This window comes from Alexandromys fortis, unplaced genomic scaffold (assembly GCF_014885135.2).
Source record: "Alexandromys fortis isolate MF-2015 unplaced genomic scaffold, M_Fortis_MF-2015_v1.1 scaffold_213, whole genome shotgun sequence".
Lineage (NCBI taxonomy): Eukaryota > Metazoa > Chordata > Mammalia > Rodentia > Cricetidae > Alexandromys > Alexandromys fortis.
In genome coordinates, this window is record NW_026068093.1 from 2,365,397 (window position 1) to 2,383,073 (window position 17,677).

General features: G+C 45.5%; 1 protein-coding gene across 2 annotated transcripts in view; it reads left to right on the forward strand.

The window, feature by feature from the left end:
- The first annotated feature begins 5,183 nt into the window (after positions 1-5,183).
- Dgkd (diacylglycerol kinase delta) overlaps positions 5,184-17,677 on the forward strand; it is a 98,646-nt gene continuing 86,152 nt past the window's right edge. For both annotated transcript variants that reach the window (XM_050123065.1, XM_050123066.1), the window contains exon 1: positions 5,184-5,357. In XM_050123065.1, the coding sequence (XP_049979022.1) occupies positions 5,205-5,357 (153 nt within the window). In that variant the 5' untranslated portion in view covers positions 5,184-5,204. The remainder of the gene's footprint in view (positions 5,358-17,677) is intronic.

Below are 17,677 nucleotides of genomic sequence, written 5' to 3' on the forward strand. Positions count from 1 at the left end.
CAGAGGTGTTTCCTAGGTGATTCTAAAAGTCCCTCAAGTTGACAATAAAGGTTAACCTTCACAGGGTATACTCCTGGGACTGGGTTTCTGATGCCAAGAGCAGCTATAGAGAACTGAGGTTCTCTGTGCACAAAGGTGTCAACATCTGGATTTCAGGCTGGCATGTGCCATGATGCTTGGGATTTGCCCAACTATGCCTCCACATCCAATGCATGGGGCCCCACACAGACAATGCAAGGCTTGGACCTGTGTACTGACTTTGAGGTCCCCTGGTACTGGCAGAGATGAGGACTCATTTCTGAAGCTAAGAAAATGATAATGTAAGTAGAAACTTGCTGGTTAGAGGAGCAGACACAGACTATCTTTTCTTTCTCCCAATCTAGGGAAAGAGCTTAGATACCATTGCATACTGCCGTATTGGTGCTCAGACAAAGGGATAGCATGGTTTTGGGGGAGCCCACACTGTGCTTCCTCGTGGTCTCATCCCCCTGCTTTTTGACCAGGCACAGTCTGCAGTGGTTGGCTCCTGGTGGGTGGAACTCCCTGCCAGTCAAGGAGGCTGGGACTCTGCCTAGTAGCTTCTGGTGAGAGAACCATCCTGTTGGTTCCTGCATTGCTTGACCCCAGGACATCCTAAGTCAGAGTGGACATTAATAGGCCCGACCTTTGGACCAGTGTGGCTGAGAGAGCCAGGAGGGAAAGGCCAAAGCGTGAGCCCTGGAGACCAGAGGTCAGAACAGTCCTTGCCCTCCAAGTTATTTTGGTGCTAAAACATCCAAAACAGGCCTCCAGGTGCTGATTTGTTTATACTGCAGCTGCAGAGGGAGTGGGGGCAGGAAACAAGCAGCCAGCTGCTCCAGCAAGCCTGGTGTGTGTGTGTGTGTGTGTGTGTGTGTGTGTGTGTGTGTGTGTGTAGTAGTGGCTCAGCTCAGCCTATACATATGTGTTCTTTGCTGACATGTAGAACCCTTAGGAGATGGGAAGTTTGAGTGCAGGTTAAATGTGTGGCCCAGACTTTGGCCCAGAACTTTGGGGGCAGACAGGTGCATTTGGGACAAAGTTGATAGAAGAACTTATGGCATGTGCCTTTACCTATCATATCATTTGACCAGCCCTAAGATATGCTGTTTTTCTGTTTATTTGTTTTTTTAATCTCTTCCCTCTTTCCATCGAAAGGGTCCTGGGAATCAAAGTCAGGTTGTCAGGCTTAGCAGCAAGTGCCTTGACCCACTGAGCTCTCTCCCCAGCCTAGTGGAAGAACTTGGGATAAAGTGCTGCCTCCAGCAACCAAAGGGCTGGAGAAGCATGAATTCCTGCCATTATTGAGTGCCTGCCTTAGGCCAGGCATTTCACACAAGATCCAGTTGCCTCAACAGTTGGTTCCACAAATGGTTCCATTTGTTAGGTTAGAAACTCAGTTCAGAGAGATTAGATAGAAGAGTTTGGCAGGCCAGAGAGGGGAGCAGGGTATTTATGACTAAACAATGGCTGCCCTTTTGTTCTTTGAACATTTTGCTGACACAATTGCCATTGACGTGCAGTTGTAAGATATGATAGAGCCCTCATTGGGCTGCTGCTTTACCCAGTGGTCTCCTTTTGGAAAGCTATAGTAGTACAAGATTGCAGGCACATGATTACCTTGGTAGAGTCCCCCTTTCTGGCTTGGATCTCCCCAATCTTCCCTCTTCTCCTGTGTGAATCTACTTCTCTGCGATCTTTTTTTCACATGCAAACTCTTCTGGGGGGGCTGTAGGTTTTCCTGTTCTTTTGACATGTTCTATTGCCTGCCTTCCCATCCATTTCACAGGCCAGATAGTTAAGAGGTCCCAGGGTGGGGTGGGGGCATGTAGGGGTGGAAGTCACGCACATTTAGAAGTTTGCGTGCGGTGAGGTGTTCTTATGGTTGTCGCAAATGTCCTGGGTTCCAGAGAGTCTCTCTGTCAGACTCGGGGAGAAGCTGTCCCGCTAATGGAGAAGGAGGCATCCCAAGCTTTCAGGCGGTTGGTTCTTTCTGACATGATTGGTCCTCTTCCTTGCATGTCACAGAGATGGATGAAGCTGGATGTGAGGTGTGCTATTACTGCCACCTTTGTATGCCCTCCAGGTGGGGTAAACTCCGGGCGCAGTGCATCATTAGACATGATTCACCGTGTGACTCACGCAGGGAAAGAGGCACCAGAGGGAATGCGCTCTTCCTAGCCAGCCGCCTTGGGGGAGTTGATGGCTCAGCCCTTGCTGAGATCTCCAAGGGAACCACCACATTGTACATTTACCAGGGAACAAAAGGGCTTCTTCGCATGTCAAAAAAGAAAATCATGTCCAAGTTAGGTTTCTCTGCCTCCTGAGTACAATGTAATTCTTTCCAAGTCTAACACCCTTCTTCTAAGCACATGTTTTATTTCAAACAGTTTTAGATGTATGAAAAGTGAGCACAGAAGGACCCACACTGTTTCCCGTTATTAATATCTTACATCAGTGCAGTACAGCGGCTCTACCAAGTGAATTGGCATTGATACATTCTTATTAAGCTAAACACATATTTTGTTCAGATTTCCTTACCCAATGGCCCTTTCCTGTTCCAAGCTCATGTCTGGGATCCACGTGACATACAGTCATCTTGTTTCCTTAGGCTCTTTGGCTGTGGCAATTTCCAGGGCCTTTTCCCAATTGCAGCTATCTATCCGACCCTATTTCTCCCTGCCAACTGCTGCTCTCATGTTCTTACCCATGGCTTTGATTTCAAGAAATCAAGAACTCTGGAGCCCGGATATACCCAAACCCATTTCTTCCTTAGATTTTGAGGCTCTTGCTGATGATGCTGCCATCCCCAGACCCCCCCCCCCATGGAAGGGCATCTAGATTCCCACTCCACTTTTGCACTGTGAGCAGTTGGTCATCTTCCTCCTTCTGCTTTGTCCCCCGCCCATCATCCCCATCTCTAAGACTACCACCTTGAAGCTGGCCCAGTCAGCTTTGAGTGGTTACAAGCCCTTTCTAATCCATGGGACAGTTCTCTATCTAGGTGCAGGAGTGCTTTGCTTCCCTTCCCCTCTCCATCATTCTCCTTCTATTCGGAGTAGGATCTTGTTAATAGTTGAGGATGACTTCCGACTTGTGATCGTCCTGCCCCAGCTTTCTTGAGTGCTGGGATTGTAGCAATGTGCTTGGCATTGTGACCTCATCTTAATGTCATTTCCTTTTCTTAAAAAAAAACACTTTTTACGTTTAAAAAATTTATTTAGTGGCATGAATAGGTGTGTGTGTACCATGGCACATGTGTTGAGGTCAGAGGAGTTTTTTTTTTTTTTCTTCTTTCTGCCACATGTGTTTTAGGGATTGAGCTCAAGTCGTCATTCTGACAGTGAACACCCTTCCTTGCCGTCTCACTGTCCCCACAGTTACCTTTTAAAGACCCACTCTACAAATACTGTCACAGTCACATTCTTGAGACTTGAGGGCCTTGAGGTCAAGACTTCAGTACTGAATTATGGCGAGCTTCCTTCAGCCCCATATCTGTCTTTCTGTCCGTGTTCTTCCTATGATAGGAACGTCCTCCAGGCCTTGGCTTCCTGGGAGACCAGCCCCAGACTTGGGAATCAGTTGGTCTGAGTTCATATCCTGCCTCCTTGGCATACTTAGGGTGTGATGCTTGAGCCTCCCCACTGGTGCTGTGGGGTGTGGCTGAGGGCTGTGTCTCATTCAGCAGGGACAGGAGCTCTATATTTGGGAATTATCACTCTCAAGTGCAGTCGAGGTTGAACTGTGATGCAAGGACACCCACTCTGGTGACTGTTGAAGCCACATGTGGCTCCTGAGGGCTGTCAATGCGATGAGTGCCACCGAGGAACTCATTTTTTTTTCTTAGTTAATTGGAGTTTTTATTTTTGGTTCTTTTTTAAAATGTCATTCTAGAGCTTAGGCGGGTCATGAACTCCCTAGTGCTAGTTAGTTGGGATTTAAATATAAGTAGTTGCATGTAGCTAGTGGCTACAGCATAGGGTAGAGTGTCCCGGTTCACCCAGGGGTCCCAGGTCTTTTCTACAACATTCCTGCATTGGGCCTGGTCATCCTCTGCGCTGGCCATGAGAGTCCTGGCTTCATCTTTGTGGCAGATGGCATCCTGTGGCTCCTGGCGGTGTTTGACTTATATTGCCTCTCGCAAAAGTGGTCCAGCATGGGGAGGGCCAGAGCCTCCTGCTGGTGGGCAGGACAGAGGTACCCGGTCTCTAGCAAGAGCCTTCTGAAAGGGTGAGGAGATGGCTAGGCAGACCCCACTGACTTACCCCTTCCAGCCAGGCACAGTAGAAGGGTAGCACATTCTCCTATATGGCACTGAATCCTTTTCCATTTCAGTGTGCTTCAAACAGCCCAAACTCAAGTGACTCCTTCTCCTCCTCTTTTGCCCCAGTGTAGAGTTCATTCTGATCACATCGGCCTTCCTTTAGTGCCCCATCACTCCCTTATGAATCTCAGTTCCCTTTTCTATCTCTCAGCCCCACCCAGTAATTCAGGGTGGCTATTTGCCTCAAAACTTCAAAGCCTGGATCATAGCTCCCAGCTTTGTGACCCAGCCAGGACCAGCTTAACTCTCCGCTTCTGCTCCCTTCTCCCCTAGCTACTTGCTGCCCTCAGGCCTCAGCAGAAAAGACCAGTTCCCCTAATCTGGTCCTCAAAGCCTCATTTGACCCCACAAGCTCTCCGGGTTTTTATCTTAATGCCATTTTCTTTCCTCTAAGCCACAGCACAGATCTGGCCTCCACCTAGAACATAGTTCCCTGGTTAGGGAGAAGCCCAGTTTACTTTCTCCATCTCTCCTTTACAGTGGCCTTAACAGAAGTTCTGTCTTCTCTCCCTCCCGGTGGATGTGTATGCACGCATCCACTCTGCAAACTGTTTCACCAACATAGTACAGCGGCCTCCTAGAGGTCACTTACTCGGGAGTGAAAAAAGCAAAGTGTATTTAGAAAGAAGAAACAGAAATGTATTCCAAGAAGAAAACGACAGACGACAGAAGAAGGAAAGAGATGGTTCAGTCACAAACAACCACGACTGGACAAGCCTGCGTCTGCGCCCACTGCCTATGGGGGCGCGGTGGGGTGGGGCGCCGGCTTCTAGGCCCCGCCCCACTTCAGGCCCCGCCCCGGGCGCTTGGCCCATCCCATCCCCGCCCCGCCCCCCCGTGGCGCGCGCGCTGGCCGGGCAGCATGGCGGCGGCGGCGGGCGCCCCTCCGCCGGGTCCGCCTCATCCTCCGCCGCCGCCGCCTGAGGAGTCGTCCGACAGCGAACCCGAGGCTGAGCCCGGCTCCCCACAGAAGCTTATCCGTAAGGTGTCCACGTCGGGCCAGATCCGGCAGAAGGTGAGCCCGCGGCGTCAGCCGGGCGCGCGCCCCTCACGCCGCGGTCCCTGCCGAGGCCCGTGACCGTGTGCGAGCGGCCGCCCAGGCCCAGCCCGGCCGAGGTCCCGCGATCACTGCCGCCGGGCCGAGCGCGCGGCCGCCTAACGGGCCGCGGGGACCGGCCCGCGGGGACGGGGCTGCGGGGACTGGGCGCAGGTGGGCGCCGCCGCTGAGGAGACTGAGGCCCGGCGTGCTGCTGGGTCGCTCCGGGGACCACAGGCGCCCTCTCCCCGAGGCCCGGGGGGGGGGGTCTGTACGTCTGAGAACCGGGCTCTGCTTCCCGTACTCACCTGTTTTGGCCTTACCCTCCAGTGCCCACCCGGCTGCGGGGTCCTCAACCCCCCCCCCCCCAGGTCCCGAAAGGGCAGGGATGCGCGTGTAGTGGCCGCTTCCCCCTCCCTCCTTGGGAAAGCCGGGGACTCCTCAGCCGCCGCTGGGCATAGAAGTCTCCGCGGAGAACTCCAGCCTCTCGGGATGCAGTGCCGAGAGACGCATGCCTTTTTGTTTTCTTTCCCGAAGAATAAAGTTGCACCCTTTGCTTTCCCTTCCTTGTCCCTCTTGAAAGCCGCGTATGGTTTCTTGCCGAGGTGAGCCCTCCTGGTTGGAAGGGCTTCCTCAGGCAGGTGGCTCTGGACAGGTGGCAGAGAGCAGGTTGCCACCGTGGGGCATCCCTGGCAGTTCCGGCTGGCACGGGCTTGCTCATCCTGCTGCAGTGCGCTTTTCCTCCGCGGGCCAGTTAGTTTACTGGGAGAGCCATTTCTTGCTTTATCATCTGTCAGCCTCCGTTACTTGCGAATGGGGGTGGGGGTGGGGCGCATTTAGTTGCTGCCGCGTTACCCTGTTGTGTGAGGTGCCCCAGTCATTCTGCACGTGGGATCGAACACCTGTGCTATTCTAACTATAACACGAACAGCCCCGGTGATGATAGAGCAATTGTATGTAACGAGATTCTCCGGTTTCTCTTGGGTTAGCTTTGGGTACTTGGGCTAATTTGTTTAGAGTTGGTGGGAACTAGTATTCCTCATTGTGCCCTAATGGGTTAGGAACTGAAGTGGAGCAGTTAAGTGACTTGCCCAGGGTGGCAGAAGTAGTAAAACACGGGTCTGGGTTTGAACCTTGAATAGGATCTTACTGATGGGAAGCAATTTCTTCATCTAAGGGTTACTTGTCAGGGAGAGGACCCCTATTCTTGTTATGTTATAATATAGTAGTTGCTGTGGAAAATTTGAACGTTGCACCTGAAAGTTTGGGCACACCTGGAAATGGTCAGTGGCTCAGGTTGAGTGGAAGAGGCAGGAAAGATCATCCAGGGCCAGGTGTGAAGGCCATTCTAGGCCTGGGAGTAATGAGCGGATGTACCCCAGGAACATGTTTAGGGAGCCCTGATACCAATAGGAATGCCCTTTCCTAGTGCTTGGACCTTAAGATAGGTACTGGTGTGAGGCAGATCAGATCCTGTGATTGAATAAAGTGATGGAATGAAGGCCAAGATCATGGTGGAGAGGATGGACTCCTCTGAGCTTTATTGGTCAGGATTTTACTTCCTCAGGATGAAAACAAAAGCTGCTTTACCAGCTGTTCTGGTTGGTGGGGGGAGTGGTGGTTATTGTGTTAAAAATACATCCCGAGGACTTGTGTTCAGAATACGTTCACATCTGCTGTACAGATAGCTCAGGGCTGATTTTCCTTCTGGGTTGCTAGAGCTTGTCAGGATGTGGGAATTGTGAGGTTTACAGTGTGTGCAATAACTCCCTTTTGTAGCAGAGATGCCATTCACAATTTTTTTTTTTTTGTATATGTGTGTGGTACCTAGTGCAAGCTTCCAAATGATGTGCTCAGAACCCTCTCTCACTGTTTGACCAGAGGGGTTCAGTTCAGGGGAGCCGTGACACAGGTGCTAGAGAACAGAGAGTGAAAGCTATATAGTCAGTGAGGCAATTGGGAGAAGAAGTAACATTCAGGAAGTCACTGCTACCACAGTGGAGGGACAAAGGTCTAAGGGAGGAGACCACAGAGGCAGTGGGTCTCCTCTAGAAACTGGAATTGTGGAGTCTCACCTGACAGAGCTCAGGGAGGATAGAGCTGTCACTACACGTATACTAACCTCCTTCTGCCTGGGCATCCTGCCTGTAAAGGTCACCTCCTCTGCAATTTGAAACACATCAGAAGAACCAGAGATGGATCGGAGGACCAGCTGGCCCCGAATCAGAGCTGTATGTATGACAGGCTTTCCAAACATTAGTCTACTGCAGCCTCTAGCCATCTGCATTTAGGGGAAAATTGGTAGTGGTCTTCAGATTTTAGTGTAAACTGTTAACTCCCTGGTGCTGGGTGGAGGACTGACTGGGGCCTTAGAATGTGTATTTTTAGCAGGTTTCTAAAGTCATTGATACTGCTGTCCAGGAAGTATGCTTTGAGAAGCAAGACCCTAGGGCAGTCCTGCAGAGAAAGAAGCCTTACCAATCTCCTCATACATCTCCTGGTCATAACGAGTTTTGAACGTTTTCCTCTAAGCTTCTCCTGAAAATTTGACGTGTGTAGATTTGGGATGACTATTTATGACATGTTTGATTGATTTCGTTTGTTTGAATTCTTTGCATTTGAATCTGCCCCTAGAAAACACATGACTTCTTTTGTGTTTTCTGAGCACAATACACAATAATGACTCCAGGACCACATAGCTAGGGTGGAAAGAGAAAACAGGTAATTAATGCATTGAGCAGTGAGCTTATAAGCACTTGGGAGCATATTTTGAAATTTGAGTAAATAATAGCTTTTTTACTATTTTAGCTATTATTTAAGATAGAATTTTGTTATGTTTTTAAAAAGTTAACTTTTTTAAAAATTTGAATATAGGAATGTTTGATATCTTCTTTCTTTTCTTTTTTGAGCTAGGGTTTCTCTTTGTAGCCTTGGCTGTCCTGGAACTCGGTTTGTAGACTAAGTTGGCCTCAAACTCAGATATTTGCCTTCCTCTGCCTCCAAGTGCTGGGATTAAAGGCATAAACACCCCAAAGAAATGTTTATGTTTCTGATTTCAAGTATAAAGCTTTTTTTTTCCTTTGTGAAATGAAAGTTAGTAGAAATTAAGTAAAAGGTTCAAGTTTTATTTCTTATTTTACTGTTTGAAGGGACAGGGTCTCAGGTAGACCAGGCTAGCCTTAAACTCTCTCTGTCATTGAGGATGACCTTGAACTTCTGTCCTTTTGTCCTACCTCATTGTCACACGCCTACCACTCTTAGTTTTGCAGTTCTGGAAATTGAATTTAGGGCCTCAGTGCTAGATAAGCTGCCTACCAACTGAGCTCTATATCCCCAGTCCTCAAGTTTAAAAGACTTGAAAAACTCAGGTTTATGAAACAACTGTGGCTGGGAAGGTGGGTAGAATGCTCACCTACAGGTGAAAGCCCTGTACCAAATAAACCAGGTGTGGTGGGGCATGCCTGAATCCTAGTCATTGGAGATGGGAGCTGGAGAATCAGGAGTTTAGGGTCATCCTTGGAAACCAGCCTGGAGTACAGGACTCTGTTTTAAAAAAGGGGTCGGGGGTGGGGAAGATAACTCACTTGTCATTTGATTTACTCATGTAAGTATGGATCAGCTGAGTGTAATGGCACATGTCTGTAATCCCATGTGCTCTGGAGGTTGAGGCAGAAGGGGCTATGTTAACAAGATCCCGTCTTAAGAAACAAAAGAAAGACTGTATAGTTGGGTGGCTGTTAGTATATTCACAGTTGTGCAACTGTCACCACAGCCAATTTTAGAACATTTTCATCACCCACCCGTTTCCTCTCAGCTCTCCTAACCCTAGGCAACTACTCATGTTCTTGCTGTCTCTGTGCTTCTCCATTCTGCTTATTTTTTAGAACTAGACTCATTTAGTATGTTTTCTTTTGTGTTTTGTTTCATTCAGCTATTTAATTTTTTTTTAAAGTTAGCATATAAAGTGATGGGCTTTATTAGGGTACTCATACATATCATTGTACTTATATTCAGTGTATTTTCAGGATTCCTCCAAGTTATAGTATGTGTCAGTACTATATCTGTTTACTACTTAATATTCCACAATAAAAATATGCTTCATCTTATACACTTATAAATGAATGGATAGTAAGGTTACTTCTGCTTTTTGACCTTTCAGAAACACCCCTCTGAACATTTGCATGCATGTCCTTTTGTTTTGTGCAGACATGCCCTCATTTCTTGTGGGTATATACCTAGGAGTAGAATTTTTGGGCCATATGGAAACACTGTTTAACCTTTTGAGGAACTGCTTTGAGGAACTTCTGGGATGTCTTAGAGTGGTTGCACCATTTTACATTTTCAAGTGTGTGTGGGGAGGAGGCTCCAGGTCTCTCCATCCTTAGTCATGCTTACCTTTTGTTTATTATAGCTGTTCTAGTAGGTGTGAAGTAGTGTAAGATTTTTTTCTTTCATTTTTTTTCCTGTGCTAGAGATGAAGCCAGGGCCTCATGTGGGCTAGGCAAGTGCTGTATCATTGAGTGACTGACGCTTCTGGCCCTATAAATGTTCAAATCTTCCACAGCATTTACTATATAATAATGTCACATGTACTGGAGTCATCTCTCCACTAGACCAGCAACCCCAAGAAGGAAAAATCCTCCCATCAGTTCAAACTCAGAAAACAATAGCTGCTATACAAAGCTGTTCAGGTTAGTCTTAGTAAGGTCTTCAGGTCTTGACATGTCAAGTGTTGTGCCAGGCACTTGCTACCCTCTTGATCAGCATTAACTTTCAGAGAGGTAAGCCAGGAGTCCAGTCAGAGGTAAGTCAGAAGTCGAGCTATAAAGTTAATCAGAAGAGATGATGTTAATGAGGCCACAGTGCTTTGAAAAGAGATCAGGGTGAGACTAACTTGAACACAGGGAGAGCTGCCTACATCTGCTTGAGCCACATTGGTGAGTGCAATGCTAAGTTGCAGTGCCGGATGTAAGATACTGGTTAGACTCTGAGGAGGAGCAGGGTGCTTGATAAATGTGAATGTGACATTTGTATTTCATTTGTCTTTGGAATTAGTACTGGGGTCTGTAGTAGGTATAGTGTTTCCCCAAAATACGATCTAGCCCAACCTCAGATATGATCTTATTGAGTCTTTGCAGTTAGCTAAAGATCTTGAATTTAGGATGAACTTTGATGTCTGGTATCTTAATAAGAGGAACTTTGGATCCAAAGACCCAGAGGAAGAAGTCATGTATAAATAGCTAGCTACTGGTGCTAGCAAGATGGCTCAGCAAATAAGGCATTTGCCTCGTAAGCCCAGAAGCCTGTTTGATCCCTAGAACCCACCTAAAGGTTGAAGCAAAGCGCTAACTCCACAGGATTGTCCTCTGTCTTCCACACATGCACTGTAGCATGCAACCCCCTCCACTACACACATAAATAAATAATGGGAGGAAAAACCCAGCTGGATACTGTCACTGTCACAGCCACAAACTCAACAGTGTCGTGGGAACTAGAGGAGTCATGCTTGGAATCTCCGCTGGAACCAGCAGAGGAGGGTGGCTCTGCTGAACCCTGCATTTCAGACCTAGACTCCAGCACTGTGACAATAAATATTCCATGTTCAGCCTTGCAGGATGTGGGGCTTGGTTCCAGAGGTCCAGGATATTAGACACAGGGTATACTGGGGCTGACACCGAAGGGGCTGGAAGTCTGAGTTCTGTTGTGGAGTGCCTCCGGAAGGCTGAAGTGTCAGATTTGAGTAAAAGGCAGGAGTCCTGTATGGACTTCTCCATTTAAGTTCAGACTCTCAAAAACCACTTCTGAGGAATGTTATGAAGTAGAAGTAACACCATGGAAGGGCTGAAGGCTTGTTTGAAATTGTATAGTCCCATGAAGTCAAAGCTATGCTAGAATGCCAGGGACTGAGATTCCTCAGAGAAGCACCTCCAGGATGCAGGATGTTGTATGTTGTGGCTGTCAGGTTTTTTTTTTTTGGTTTTGGTTTTGGTTTTTCAAGACAGGATTTCTCTGTAGCTTTGGAGCCTGTCCTGGAACTAACTCTTGTAGACCAGGCTAGCCTCGAACTCACAGAGATCTGCTGCTTGCCTCTGCCTCCCAAGTGCTGGATTAAAGGTGTGTGCACCACCACTGCCTGGTGTGCCTGTCAGGTTTTTTTTTTTTTTTTTTTTTTTTTTTTTTTTTTTTTTTTTTTTTTTTTTTTTTTTTTTTTTTTTTTTGCCTGTCAGTTTTTAAACTTATAATAAAAAGGTGACACACAGGAGGCAGGGCTTTTGAGATAAGCCAGCAGCCAGCCAGCTGTAGAGGCAGATCAGGGAGTCAGGGCTTGAGAGACACTGGCTAGAAGGATAACTCAGCAGTTAAGAACACATTCTTTTTCTGGAGAAGACTCAAGTTCAGTTCCTAGCACTTATGTTAGACACCATCAACTGCCTGTAAGTCCAGCTCCAAGAATTGCAGGCACCTGCATTCATGGTGCACACTTTTAATTCCAGCACTCAGGAGGCAGAGGCAGGTGCACCTCTGAGTTCAAGGTCAGCTTGGTCTATAGATTCAACTCCAGGATATCCAGGAATACACAGAGAAACCCTGTCTTGAAAAACCAAAACAACAACAATAACAACAACAAAACACCAAAATAAAACCAAACAAAAAACTCTAAACCCAAACCAACAGATGGCCAACTATCAAGACAGATGGACATTGCCTTTAAAATTTGTTATAGACATTGCCTTTATACTTATGTTCAAGCAGATAAAGGACCATTAGAATTTTCAGACAATCTGAAATTATACCCAACAGTCAAATGAAGGTTCTAAGACTAAAGATTGTTATAAACAAAACTAAGTAGTCAGTGGAGGAGACCTAAGAACTGCACCTAAGAAACTGCAGTGGCCCAGAACATAGCTCCAAAGGAAGCAGCTACAAGGAAACTTGAGGACAAGAAGAATGTAAAATCTGGTGATGGGTGAGATGACTAAGAGGGTAAAGGGACTTGCCACTAAATCCAGTGCCCTGAGTTCAATCCCCAAGCTCACTCCGTGAAAGAACCAATTCCAGAAAGTTGTCCTCTGACCACCTCATGTATACCACAGCTCAAGCATCCCCCTGTCCAAATAAATAGATAAATGTAATATTTTAAAAAGGAAACATCTGAAGAGGGCAGATGAGAAGGTCTGACTTGTGTTTGACTGTCATGAGAGGAGACAGAGACTTGAACAGAAAAAGGACTTGAAAGGGTAACTGTTGAGACTATCCTGCAGCCAATAGAAGACACTGTCCACAAGAAAAGCACACACACTAGGGCATCCCATATACAATGGTAAAGTTATAGTGAACAGAAAGATAGCCATCAGAGAGTGAGTGTCAGGTTAATAACAGTGCTTCCCCCCCCCCCCCCAAGACAGGGTTTCTTTGTAGCTTTGGAGCCTGTCCTGGACCTAGGTCTTGTAGACCGGGCTGACCTCAGATTCACAGAGATCCACCTGCCTCTGCCTCCTGGGTGCTGGGATTAAAGGCTTGCGCCACTACGGCCCAGCAATAGCAGTGTTATTAACAGAAACCACAGGACCCAGAAGTCAGTTGAAATTTAAGTCCTGGGAGAAGCTGAACCCAAGGATTCTTTATGGCGCAAAACCATTCCCCAACAGTGAGCTGTCCCCAATGATGCGAACCCAAACAAACAGTGTTTCTGTAAAGAACATGTCTAATGGAAAATGACCTCAAGTGAAAGGTTCAAATTGTTAGAAGGAATGAATAACAATGTGTACAATATACAGGGTGTTTGTGTGAAAAAGACCAGGTGGTTATTGACTGTGGATAGTAACTTTGTCTTTGGGTTTAAAACATGTATAGATTAAATACAATAATGTCATGAAAGAAAGGTAAACAGTAAAGCTGTTTTAAAAAGCTATTTAATGTTAAACTAGTTAAGGATATGAGTCCTAATCTGTGTAGTAGCTCTAAAATAGCTGTGGACTGTGTGATGCTATAAATCAAGGACCTCGGGAAACTGAATGGAAAAAAAAGAGAGAGGAAAAAAAAAGGAAAGGATATAATTGCTCCTAAGTATGGTAGAGAAGAAAGATTATTGTAGATAAAAGGGAGAGCATAGGTAGAGACAGGGACATCTGAGAGAGTCCGCAGTGGACATGACCAGACTGAGCTGGGCCCTGTGGAGAGAGAGGGAGTGGAAGGGAGAGGAGAAAGAAGGGAACAAAGTATAGCAGTCTGGAGGCCAAAGATACAAAAGGGGTGGGTAATCAAAATGTCTAGATTACATAGGGAAGAGCCTCTGGGGAAAGGGCAGCCCAGCCTCTGGACTGTAGAATTCAGGATAGAGGATGGTGTATGCCAGCCATACTCTGTAACAGGTAGGGACTGCGGGTTGCTGGGGGAATCTGGAGGCCCACTTTAATTTGTTAAATAGGCATTTTAGCCAATTTTGCTGTGTTTGAAATTTAACAGAAATGATGTAATAAACTCTAGAGAAGAAGGCAAGAAAAGAGACAAAAATGGATGCTCAACAAGTGAGACAAAAAGGAAGCAAACAGTAAGGATTCTAAAGTCTTAGTGTAGCCATAAGCTTACGTTGGCTTAAGTTAGGGGAATGTAGCACAGAAGTAGAGTACGTACTCATTTGCCTAGCATGCATGAAGTCCTGGGTTTTAGTCCAGCACCATATAAATGTAAGTGGATTTAAGTTCTAGCTAAGAGAGAGTATGTAAACTAAACTTACCTAAGCTATTTAAAATGACACATTTAAAATGCAGATGTAAGAGATTAAAAATAAAGCAATGGGGAAAGTAATGCAAAGACTAACCAAAAGAAAATTGATGTATTAGTTTTAATATCCAATAAAGTAGGCCAAGGCCAAAGTTATATATAAAGGTATAATACTGATAAATGAGCTTATAAAAGATTTCAGGTTCAATAATTAAAAACTTGTAAGAAACTTGTAAGTATGTAATAATACCACCTCAAGCTATGTAAAAGAAAATCTAACACAAGTATAACAGGAATCTCAAATGTCCACAGTCTGGCAGCACACAACCCTTAGCATTCCTAGGAGAGAGAGAGGTGGGAGGGTCAGAAGTTTAAGGTCACCCTCAGCTGTCCTCTCTGCTGCAAGTTTGAGGCTAGCCTGGGATACTTGAGACCTTGTTACAAAACAAAACAAAGCAATACCCTCTTCCTCCCTTAAGTCACAGCAGGATTTACTTTTTTTGAGGCAGTGTCTTGTTACAAGGCCCTTGTTGGCCTCAAATTCACAGCAGTCTTCCTGCCTCGATCTCCTGAGTGCTGGGATTACAGGTGTGCATCACCATACACAGCTTCATAGTGGAGCAATTTAATGTATGTGTCTCAGGTGGTGTTAGGACAAAGCAGAATGTAAGGAAACTGTAAAGAAAAAGAATGTAAGGATGTAGCAGAACCCAACAATATGACAACCACAGAATTTAATTCTCAAATGTATAGACACATTTGCCAGAATTCCTCATGTCCTGATTACAAGGCAAGTTTCAGCAATGTTCACAGGAATGCAACTGTACAGAATATGTTTTCTGATAACAGAGGAATTAAATAAGACAAAGAAAATCCCAAGAGTGCATTTGGAGATTTAGGAGTCTATTTCTAAGTAATTTGTGGGCCAAAGAAAGCTAGAAATACTTTTTGAGTTGAATGATAGCAAAAAATATGTATGTATCTCTAATTCCAGCACTTAGGAGGCTGAGGATAAGTGTGAGGACAGGTGGGGCTACAGGCTAAAACCCTTCCTCTTAAATAAAAGCCCCAAACACTGACAACCAAACAACCAAACAATAAACAACAACCAGCCAGTCAAACAAGTCAACCAAACAGCCAACAAGCAAACAACAACCAGCTACCAACTAACCTCCAACCAACCACCAACCAACTAACCACCAACCAACCAACAACCAGCCACACAACTAACTCCCCAGCTACCAACCAACAACCAACTACCAACTTAACAGCCAACAAGCAACCAACCAACCACCAACCAACTAACCAACAACTAACGAACTACCAACCACCCACCCAATTACCAACGAACCAACAACCAACCAACCAATTATCCAACCAATCAACAGCCAACAAAAAAACCCAGATCAACTGAACCAACCAACCAGCCAAACAAAGCAAGCACAACATCCAGTAGGATGTAGTTGGAGTCACATCTAGAGAAAATTCCCACCAATTACTGTAGGCACTAGAAAAGAAGACATGTTGGAAAGGCATGAAATTCAAAGACAACATACTGAATCCAAAGAAAATAGAATACTTTGTTTAAAAAAGAAGAGTATGTACAAGTACTGTGGCAGGGGGGAACTCAGGAAATCAGCTAAAAGCAGTTATAGGTACAGGTGAAAGGAGGCTGGAGAGCTGTGTTCATTAAGAGGTAAGAAGTCTGTTAATAGGATCCAAATTGATAACATGGCTCTGGTTGTGGTTACTTGATAAGATGCTCCCAGTCCCCACAGGTAGGGATGATGGCAGCCTGTACCAGGGTGGATACAATTAGCTGGGTTTGAGAGCATCTTAAGAGAGGACTCTGTTGGAAGAGGTTGATGGCTCTCATGAGGCAATGAGGCCCTTTTCTAAGGCAGATGCCATAAGTGAATATGGACCAACTTGGGGGTTTTGTTTTGATCATCCCCACCCCTGTGTGTTATACTGGATTAAACTTTTTCCTCCTTTCCACCCTGCCCCAAATCGCCCTGTAGCAGCTATGGGGATGGTTTATCCCAGCCTAGAGACAGGTGAGGGTGACAGTGGATTAGGATGTTCAGAGACAGGAGGGAGGGCAGGGAAGAGATGTGGGGAGAGAAGAAGAGGAGCTTCAGTGAAGGCTAGAAAAGGTGAGTGACTTGGTTTCAGCAGAAGAGTGGTCTGCAGGCCATCCCAGAAAACCTCAGCAGGTACCTCATAAACACACCATAGCTTTTCCTCTATTACAGCAGGTCTTTGTACCTAAAACATACTAACACAATACACTAACATCACATATAGAGATAATTTTTACATTTCCCTGACCGAATCCAAGTGCCTTTTTGGCTTCCCTCATAGGACAGGTACTAGTTAGTATATGTATTGAGCTGATTATCTTGGCTCTAGTTTCTTAAGCAAGAACAGCTCCCTCCCTCCCTTTCTCCCCACCATGACAGTAAATGCTTAAGAGGTAAGGGCAACTGTCTTGTAAGATCTCTGTCTGATTGTTTCCTTATGGGTCTTTTCTCATTGTTCTTTTATCCTATGTTTCCTGTAACCTGGAAGTGAGAGGTCTCAGAGACTCCTTAAGATTCAGGCTGGTGTTTGGAGAAACTCTGAACTCTGTAATGCATTCCACAGAAGCTGTCCTGGCATCTTGTCCCTCTTAACTATCATCATTAGATGTTTTTATAGACACATGGGGTTCTTTTCAGTTAGTAAGTTATCTGAGTGGTGCTTCCTAGGCATTGTGCAAACATCTCTTTTCCAGCTTTTACACATACTTTTTAGCCTTTAAGTATAATACTTGTCTGAGTGTAGAAAATGGAGAATCCTTGAATCATCTGTTCTGCCACTTATTCTCTCTCTGTGTGTGTAGTTTTGTTTATTTTCTTTCTTTTTTTTTTGTTTGTTTTTTTTTGAGACAGAGATTTTCTGTGTAGTCCTGGCTGTTTTTGAACTCATTCTGTAGAGCAGGCTGGCCTTGAACTCAGAGATCCACCTGCCTCTGCCTTCTGAGTGCTGGGATTAAAGGTGTGTGTGCCACCACCACCTGACATTATGTTGTTGCCTATGTTGTCACTATGTATACAGTCCAGGCTGGCCTGAAATTAAGATCCTTTTGCCTTAGTCTCCCAAATGCTGGGAGTATAGGCATGTGACACAACATCTACCAAGTCATGATTTTTGTTTTAATTTTTTATTATTTTTGATTTTGAGATAGGGTCTAACTGTATATCTCTGGCGGGCCTGGAATTCACTACATACATAGATCAGGCTGACTTTGAATCCACAGTAATATGCCTGCCTCTGTCTCCTAAGAACTGAGATCAAAGGCGGGTGTCACCATACCTAGCTATTCTTAATCAAAGTTTTTACTTAATATTTTATGTGTATTTGTGTATTTACTTGTACATATAAACTACAAGAGAACTTTGGGCAGTTGGTACTCTCCTTTCTACTATAAGTTCCAGGGATGAGCATTTTAACCCACTGAACCATGTTGTTGACCTGACAGTTGATTATTATTATTATTATTATTATTATTATTATTATTATTATTATTTTAA